The 9,460-nt window shown below is 59.5% G+C and overlaps 1 protein-coding gene across 1 annotated transcript; it reads right to left on the bottom strand.

The window, feature by feature from the left end:
- Positions 1–5,970: 5,970 nt before the first annotated feature.
- On the bottom strand, positions 5,971–7,721 carry LOC120761939 (G-protein coupled receptor 12-like). Its single transcript, XM_040083731.2, has 2 exons — positions 7,625–7,721; positions 5,971–7,168 (listed from the first exon to the last, which is right to left on the bottom strand). Exon 2 carries the CDS (start codon positions 7,164–7,166, stop codon positions 6,120–6,122), a length of 1,047 nt encoding a protein of 348 aa, XP_039939665.2. The 5' UTR covers positions 7,167–7,168; positions 7,625–7,721; the 3' UTR covers positions 5,971–6,119.
- Positions 7,722–9,460: the final 1,739 nt, after the last annotated feature.

Here is a 9,460-nt window from a genome sequence, read left to right as displayed (position 1 = left end):
TTAATCAGCCCTGTGATGCTCCCTTCCTCTGTCAGAGGCTGGGGCACGGACGGAGCAGCAGAAAGCTGTGATCTCTCTAAAACCCTTCATTTGGAGGATCAAGGCCTCGAAGATCAATTCATTCCCCGGGGTATTGAATCCCTGACTGCCTGGGCAATCAGAGGGCAGGGTCTGTGCTTGGAGGCTCCGAGCAGCAGGAGCTGCTCCTTCCCAACCCCTTCATGTCTCCAGCAGCTCTTGTCCTCATCCAGCTCCTCCTGATCCCAGGGGAGACACAGACCCAGGGTGAGGGAAAGCAGAGACCCGTTCTGGACTCTGAAATGAAAACACAGACACACAGAGCGTGGCACATACCTGGGACAGCAGCCCAGGCCTTCAAAGGTTTTAATTTTAAACCCTCCCCCTCCCCTATTTTTGGATATTCTCTTGACAAATCACTTTAACGGTTTTATTTACAGTAATAAAAATAAATTACTCTTACAGATGAATGTATAATATTATACACAATAGAGATACAGTGCAATAACAGCATTGATTTGTTTTCACTCGGTCATAAAGTGCATCGAAGGGGCTTGATTTAACCGTAATTGAATGATAACTGTACATTTTCCTTGGAGATCAGCTTTCCCAGTCAGGCTAAAAGGCCTGTGACAACGCTGACAGCAGCACGAGGAGCTGTCCCGACTGCGGAGGGGTGGCGGCCTCATTCCCGGGGGCTCAGGAGGGACGGGAATGAACGGGGACGAGCGATCCCCGTCCTGTCCGTGCTGCTGACAGCGGCTCCAGGCTGAGCACGCAGCAGGCTCTGCCTCTGCCGGAGTTTCCTGCTGGGCTTTGCCACCAGGAGCTCGTCCCTGCCTCGGGCCTGGAGGATTTCCCTCCCCGGGAGGATGCTCGCTGTGAGCTGCGCCCAGGGCGCGCCAGCGCAGTCCTTGTCCCCGCGATGGAGGAGAGGCAAGGCAGGCTCCAGGCTGCAGCCAGCGCCGCCCCTCACCCCCAGCCCCTGCCCAGCTGGGATAAAAGCTTTTCCCGCGACGAGCCGGCTGTTTCCCAGCTCGCAGAGCCCGCAATGAGGCCAGAAACCTGTGCTTGTGCTGCGGGACAGCCAGAGCCCTGCCCGCGGCAGCGCCGGGCACCGGGCGGGGGTAACCTGGGAACGCGCCTGGCAGCAAGAGGAATTCCTGAAGGCAACCGCTCCCCTCGGAGCTGGAGACAATTTACTGGCCTCCCGCGAAGCCAGGGGCTGTCAGGAGCTCGGGTCTGACTCCGTGCTGGATGGAAACCCCACGTTCTGTGCGCTGCGCCCTGCAGCGCAGCTCCCCGGGGGAATGGGAGAGCTCTGCTCCCGGCGCCGCGGGGACAGGGCAGGAGCTCGGGGGGGGATTTGCGGAGGGCAGCGGCACCGACAGCAGGAGAGGAACAAATGGTCCAAAGGGAGCTGCCTCCCCTCCCCACGAGGGAAGGCGGGAACGAGAGGAATTACGAGGAAATGCCGCGTGCATCCAACAATTACTCCTGACAATTAGAAGTGAGCTGTTAATTCATCGCTAACAATGGCGTGAGTCTCGATGCTGGTCAGGACACACCAACACAAGTGAGTACCAATGGCTCTTTGAAAGGTCTCCCCAGCCCAGATTTGATGCTTCCACGAGAAAGAGATCATCACCTAATGAGAACAGTAATGGTTCCTTGGGGGTTCATTCCAGGTTCAATTGAAACTCTTTAATTGTGGGGCTGCCACATCAGGACTGAGATCCTTAGAATTTTACTGCTGGTTACTGACATGGAGCTGGCTAAAGAGAGACGTTTTCACTGCTCAGGGTCCCAAACTGACCAAAATGAAAAAGGAAAAACAAGAAAACAAACCCCAAGGTAAAACTAAGCAGCTTTGTTGGTAGTGTCTGTACATTTTAGTAGGTTTTGTGTGTGGTTTCTTTTAAATTTCCCGTGCTGGGACAGGGAAAAGGGCTTGCTGTAAACGCACAAGCTCCCCCCAGCCCTGGCACATCCCCACGAACCTCAGGGCAGCTGCGGTTACAGCCCAGCCCACGGCGGCCCTGCCCCTGTCACAGTGTATTTGAGGAATGTTTTCTCCTTTTTTCTCCTCCTCGCCCTTTCCCCATCCCCTCATCTCACCCAGCCAAGCACCAACGCCAGAAGTTTTCACATCTACATTCTGCTGGCCACCAGCTCGTGGTGGAAAAGCCAAAGGCACCCAGGAACCTGTAAATAAATCAGCAAAAAAGCAGTGGATTCATTTCCCTGGCCGTGCTGATCCCTGCCATAGGCTCAGGGCTGGTTGGAAGCCACCTGTAATTACTCAGGACCAGTTTTCTGCCCATTTCTGCTGCTGTAAATCCAGACCAGCTCCTGGACAGCCCAGAAGAGACAAGAATCTAAGCCCAGCCTGGCTCTGGGCTCTCACCCTTTATCAAAAGCTCAGAGTTTGAAAATACAAGATGGCATGGTCCTGGCCAGGGTGAGGATGGAGAGATCATCCCAACCAAACACCCACCAGCCCTCTCCAGGCAGGTCCAGCTCCCACCTGGAGTGGCCGTGGGGACTCTGTGGGAATCCAAACCTGTGAGTTTCCACCAAGCCAAAGCCCCCGTGCTTTGCAGGGCTGCCAGTGCACCCTTCTGCCAGCTGAAAAGCACAATCGTTAAACCAGAGGCTTTCAGAGACCTCAGTTTAACAGAATCCCAGCTCGGGGAGGCCTCCCAGCACATCCAACAGCAGAAAACGTGGAGCCCTGGGATGCACTGCCGTTGTTCTGCGTGCTCCTGGTGGTGCCCAGGAAGGGGACAGGGGTTGCCGGGCTCCTCTCACCGAGTGTTGGATCCTCGGTGAGCCCACAGAGGATCCACCAGCTGCAAACCCCGTTTTGCCCGGGAGTGATTCCCTCCCCACCAGTGCCTCCTCCACACACGGTTCCCATTCGTTCACGGGAATGAATTCTGTTTGTGGCCTCATCCTGAGGCCCTGCATTCCGTCCTAAACCGGTCCCAAAGCCAGCCCCAAACTCCTGGACGTTCCCACCCCGCGCACAGCAGCGCTGCCTCCCGAAGTGGTTTAAGGTTTGGAATGAACTTTTCCTGGCTTTCCACATAAAGAGGCCCCAAAATCCATCAGCTCCACTGATGTCCAACGTTGCCCCTCCAAGCTTTTCCAGTAAAAGGTTTTCCCTATGGAAAACAAAACCAGAACAAAACCAAAGCGCTGAAGGTAAAATGGTCAGGGGTTTCCACAAGGCAACGCACGGCAGGTGAACGTAAACCTCTTTATCCTCTTCCTCAGTTCCCCTAATTTCCTACCCCTTTTCCTCTGATAAAACAGGAAAAACAGCAAAAACACCCTGGACATTGCACTATTTTTATCAAGGGCAATGACTGCAAAAACGGCAATTTATCAAAATGGGGGGTTATTTTAGAGGAGATTTCTTGAGACTTTTCCTGAAAGCTAACAAGTGCTTTTAACAACTTCCACGGGCAGCTTTAACGTCTCAAAGAGAGAGGGGCTGGACCATCACACGGAAAGAAACGAGATCGTTATTTTACAGGAACTCTGGGCACGGAATAGGCTGGGACCACGTCCTGCTACTGACCGTGAGCGGCCTCAGGACATCACCGGCCAGAATTCGGAGTTTGCCTTCGCCAAAGTGGCTGAAAACGCGTTTGGGCGAGCCCCCAGTGTCCCAGTGAGGACATCCCCACCTGCTCCTCACCTCGGGCTGGCAGGGGCTGTGTCCTCAGCTTTAGCTCCTCACATCCCAAATCCTTCTCCTCTTGCTGTGGAAGGCCACAGGGAGAAATTTTCCATCGATCCTTTGGCAAAGTTTATCAGCGTATCCCTCAAACTGAGACACATTTTACGTAAGCAACTAAACTCCAAAAAGAATATTGTTAAAATCAAGCTCTTCAGCAACAGGGAATGTACTGGAAAGCCAAGAAAATGCAACTTTTTTTCCTGTCAAGGTTTCTCTAGAGCTGATTAGTTAAACTACCTTTCATCTCAAGATACAAAACGAGCTGCCCCGAGAAACAAATCCTGACTTGTAGCTAGGGTTGTTGTATAAAAACATTTCAAATGTTCACAATGTTTCCAAAAGGGTTTAAGCTATTGAGTTTTTACTCTGAGGAATTGCAGGGACCTGGCCGCGCTTAAGAAACCAGAAGAAATAGAATGAGTAAAGTGTTTGTATAAATATTAATCTTTCTTATATATATATTTACTTTAAAACTTACACCGACTCCACATTGTGCTAACTGCCCGTTGTCCAAGGTATTCATCAAAGGAAATGGAAAAAAAAAAAAAAACCAACCCAACCCCAAACGCACAAAACATAAAACCCCAAAGACTGGCCACCTCTCCCAGGCAGACAACAAGTCCCAGCCCCAGGCACATTTGGGAGATTCAGAGTTTTCTCATGTGCACTCAGCTCCGAGGAGCGAGGGATTCATTGCACAGCCCCAGGGACAAACCCCACCTGGCGCTGTCTGGACCAGCCATAAAGTGACTCTGCACCCTCTGCAGCCGCACAGAGCAGGAACATTTCTTCCACTCTCACAGACTCACAGAACCTTACGGGTTGGGAGGGACCCTGAACCCCCCCAGTGCCACCCTGCCGTGGCAGGGACACCTCCCACTGTCCCAGGCTGCTCCAACCCGGCCTTGGGCACTGCCAGGGTTCCAGGGGCAGCCACAGCTGCTCGGGGCACCCTGTGCCAGGCTCTGCCCACCCTCACTGGGAACAATTCCTGATTCCCAATCTCCCACCCATCCCTGCCCTCTGGCAGTGGGAGCCATTCCCTGTGTCCTGTCCCTCCAGCCCTTACCAAAGTCCCTTTCCAACATCACAACAAAATCAGCAAAGCAGAATATTTGGGTATCAGGCTCAGCTGCTCAAGCCTCCCGTGCCAGGGCCCCGGGCAGCGTCCCCGTGTGCCCAGAGCCACCCCGGCTGTCCCAGCCCCAGCCCCGCCGCCTCCTTGCTCGGGCTCTTTCTTGCTTTATCGGTGAATGCACGATTCCACCTCCCGGCCAGAAGAAAGCGCAGGATAAAGGACACTTCATCACGGTCTCACTAACACCACAGAGCACGTCACACAGCACGGGAATGTCGGGGCCCGGCGCTTCTCTAAGGAAGCGAAGTGAAGCGGTGACACGCGTGGCGACAGAGGCTTCCCCCTCGGGGACCGCAGCGAGCCCGGACCCCTCTTTGGATGCAAATCCCACCCCATGTAAACAACTCGTGCGGGAGGGGGGAAAGCGGCACCCCACTGCCCCAGCCGCTCAAGGAGAGCCCTTCCTCGGCCTCCCAGGCTTCGGGGTGCGGGGCACCCTCAGCACCCCCTCACCGCCAACCCCGCCCCGGTCACATTTTCGGGGGCCGGGGGAGGAGGGAACGGATTCCCCGGGTGTCCCCATCCCTGCGGCAGCCCCAGGGGTGCCTCTCACCCCGGGTGCCAGGCAGAGCACAGAGGCGCGGCCCCGCCGGAGCTCCCGCGGTGCTGAGCCGGCCCCCCATTATTGCATAGCATCGCAGGCCCTGATTTCAGGGGTGGGCACGGCCACCCCACGCGTGGGGACCAGCCCCGCCGGGGGGGACACGCCACGCCGCCCCCCCGCTCCTGTGGCCTTCCCCGGGGGTGTCCCCCGAGGCGTGGGACCACCCGCTGCTCCCCTGGCTCCTTACCCCGAGGGCAGACAAACGCCACCGTTCGAGGATCCTTTTTCTTTCCCCCCCTTTATTTTCTTTCTTCTTTTTTTTTTTTTTTCCTTTTTTCTTTCTATTTTTTTTTTTTTTTGGTGTTTTGTGTTTTTAAATAAAAAATAAAATGCGTAGGAAAATAACTTTTCTAAAGGAAACCATTATCATTCTGCTCTCTCTCTCTCTCTCTCTCTCTCTTTCTTTTTTTTTTCTTTTTTTCCCTTTCTCTCTTTTTTTTTTTTTCTTTTTTTTTTGTTTTTGGCCACCTTTCCATGGAACGAGATGTGCTGACCGGGCGGGGGGGGCTCCTCCCTGTAGGAAACAACAACGACAGAGGGGAAGAAGAAGAAGAGGAGGAGGAGGAGGAGGAGGAGAGCCAGGGGAGCAGCTCCGGCTCCGAGCTCAGTCCTCACACGTCGCTGGATGTCCTTGGTCGGGAGGAGAACGTGGAGGGGATGCACCCGCAGCAGGCCAGCCACAGCGATTTCTGGATGTCCGGGTTCCTGAAGGCGTAGATGATGGGGTTGATGAGCGAGTTGCAGGTGGCGGGCAGCGCCAGCGAGTAGGTGTACACCGCGGGGTAGCTGGAATCGGCCACCAGCGAGTAGATGGCGAAGGGGATCCAGCACAGGGCGAAGGTGCCGAGGATGAGCGACAGCGTGGAGAGCCCTTTGCGGGTGGAGCTGGCCTGCGCCGTGGCGATGAACTGGTGCTGCACGGCGATCTGCTGGGCGTGCCGGAAGGCGATCTTGCAGATCTGCAGGTAGAGCTGCATCATGAGGGCGAAGAGGAGCAGGAAGGTGACGGCCAGCACGGCCGCGTTGTCCTTGGTGACGGGCCGCAGGATGCTGCAGGAGCTCTGGTCCCGCAGGCAGTTCCAGCCCAGCAGCGGCAGCAGCCCCACGCCCAGGCACAGCAGCCACATCAGCAGCACCATGGCGCAGGTGAAGCCCAGCGTGCGCTCGCTGTGGTAGGTGAGCGCGTTGTACAGCGACAGGTAGCGGTCCACGGTGATGGCCAGGAGGCTGCAGACCGAGGCGGAGAAGGCGGCCAGCAGCAGCCCGGCCGCCGCCAGCTCCGCCGCCTCGCTGGGCGGCCGCAGCAGGTAGCGCACGGCGAAGTTGGCCACCAGCCCCAGCCCGGCCAGCAGGTCCGCCAGCGCCAGGCTGCCGATCAGCAGGAACATGGGAGCCCGCAGGCTCGGCGTGTAGAACAGCACGGCCAGCACCAGCGCGTTCTCCCCCGCCACCGCCGTGCCCGTGGCGCACAGCGCGATGTCCCAGGGGCTCACCGAGCCCGGGGCCGCTGCCCCGCCGCCCGGAGCCGCCGTGCCCGGCCCGGCCGCCGCCGCCGAGGGCCAGGCGGGGGGTTCCGAGGCGTTGCCGAGCCCCGGGAGCCGCTGATGCTGCGGCTGCGGCGGCCACGGCTCGCCCATGGCGGCGGGGCCGTGCAGCATCGCTGGGGAGAGAGGGAGAAGGGGACGGTGAGGGGACGGACCCCGAGACCCCGGAGAGCAGCACCGAGCCCCGAGATCAGCCCGGGCAGCGCCGCGCCGAGCCCGCACCTCGACCCCCGCCCGGAGCCGCACCGAGCCCGGGGAGAGCGGCACCGAGCGGGGGGAGAACCGCACCGAGCCCGGGTACAGCCGCACCGAGCCCGGGGAGAACCGCACCGAGCCCGGGTACAGCCGCACCGAGCCCGGGGAGAACCACACCGAGCCCGGGTACAGCCGCACCGAGCCCGGGGAGAACCGCGCCGAGCCCACCCCGCGTTCGGAGCCCCCCGCCCCGGGACACCGCGCCCCTCGCCCGGCCGCCCCCGCCCGCCGCATCCCCGCCCGCTCCCCCCCAGCCCGACTGCAGCTTCCCCCGGGATCCAGCCTCCCCATCCCCGGTTCGCCGGCCCCACACGCACCCCTGGCCGCTATCGCCCGCCGGGCTGAGGCCGAGCACAACTCATCACCCCGCTGCCCGCAGCCGCCTCCATGCGCTCGGCTCCATGCGGGGTCCGCAGCCACTGCGCACCCGGTGAGGAACCGGCCGCCCCCTCCTCCTCCTCCTCCTCCTCGTCCCCTCCCCGGGGCACGGCCACCTTTGCTACCTATTTATAGCGCAACCCCTCCGCCACCCCCCCCCTCCCGCAGCCCTTTCTTTTTTGCGCGCAGTGAGTAAAAATAAACACTATTAATAGGCCAGCGCCTGTATGCGGAGCCGCTGACGGCAGGGGAAGGCAGCGGCGAGGGACAGCCTCACGTTAAGTTTCTCCTTCCTCGCTGCCTTTCCCTCCTTTGGAAAAAGCTGCGAGGTGCTGGCGGCCTGCGGCAGCGTCCTGCCCTGCCCGGCGGAGTGAATCTCCCCGCCCGAGGAGGCAGCCCAGGTGTGAAGGTCGGGGCTGCGCCCGCAGCTCGCTGCCATCCCCCGCCGCCACCATCGCCCCTTCCCGCACGCAGCCGCCGCGCCGGGGCTTGATTTTTTTTTACCTGGTTTTAATGCTCGAGGATCAGCTCGCTCCCCCCGCCCCGTTTTTGGTTTTTGTTTTTTTTTTTTTAATTTTTTATTTTTTTCCTCGCCGGTCCTTCCAGCCCTCGGTGCGAAGCCTCATTCCTCGGCGAGCATCGCTAATAACGTCGGCAGAGAGCTGGCACCGACACGCGCTTAATATTCCTGCCCCATTGGATCTGCTGATAAATCTCAACTCTGACGTCAAAGTCTTCACTTATATTCATGATCCAAGTCTGTGAATCAGAGCCGCTGTGATCAGAATAACAACGAGGCCGGCTCCCCGCTCCACATCCCCATCCACGCCCGCGGGCACGCGCGGGGTGCGCGCCCCCGCCCCGCCGCTCCTTCATTCACCGGCTCCGCCGCCCCCTCCGCGCCTCGCCAAGGTCGGGGCCGGCCGCACCTGCGTCCTGCGGCTGCGGCTCGGGCAGCGGCCGGGCCCCGGCGCGTCCGGCAGGGTTTATTTTCACCGCCTGTGCCGAGGGATGCCGAGGGATCCGGGGATGCCAAGGGATCCGGCCGGGCGCGGCTCCGGTGCCGCCGCCCTCAAGGACAACGGCCCGGACGGCGGCACCGGGCAGCGGCGGCTCGGGGGGCTCGAGGACCCTGCGCGGCCGGGCCGGGGCAGGGACATCCCTCCGCCGCAGGGAAACGCCGCATCCCGGAGCCTTCGCCCCGCACGGGCTTCCCTTCAGCCAGCGAAAGGCTGGGATGAGGAGGATTCCTCTGGGATTGGAGCCTGCCCAAGGACAGGGTCTGTCCCCCTCACCGCAGCACCCTCCCATCCCCAGAGCCTCCTCCCCGAGTGTTTGGGACAGGGACAGCCTGCCAAGGGACAAATCCCAAAGCCACGGTTATTTTCCCGGCTACAAACGGCTCCGTGATTCATCTTGGGAGCAGGATCATCGAGGCCGGGATGCTCAGCTCCTGGATCCGCAGGATTTCAGCGACACCTTCTCCCCTCTTCCCCACTGGTTTCATAACACTCCAGCTTCCCTCTTTCATCCCCGTCTCTCCTCCGGGCTGGAGCTTTGCGGTGCAGCCAGCTCAGCGCCGGGAAGGATTTCCCCCTCCTGATGCGCAGCGATATTTAGGGCCAGCAGCGGCCATCCTGGCTGACCCCAGCCGCCCCGATTGGGAGCATCTTGGGCTCCAAATGATGCCGAGCCCCATCCCGGGGGACACGGATCCATCATCTACCTGGGGCCGCGGGACTCGTGCCCGAGCGCCGTGAGCCGAGCCACAGCGG

This window comes from Hirundo rustica, chromosome 21 (genome assembly GCF_015227805.2).
Source record: "Hirundo rustica isolate bHirRus1 chromosome 21, bHirRus1.pri.v3, whole genome shotgun sequence".
Classification (NCBI taxonomy): Eukaryota; Metazoa; Chordata; class Aves; order Passeriformes; family Hirundinidae; genus Hirundo; species Hirundo rustica.
This window is presented reverse-complemented; position numbering and strand designations above follow the sequence as displayed.

Coding starts and splice junctions, on each gene's coding strand:
- LOC120761939 (XM_040083731.2), bottom strand. CDS start 7,166: ATGCTGCACGGCCCCGCCGCCATGGGCGAGCCGTGGCCGCCGCAGCCG.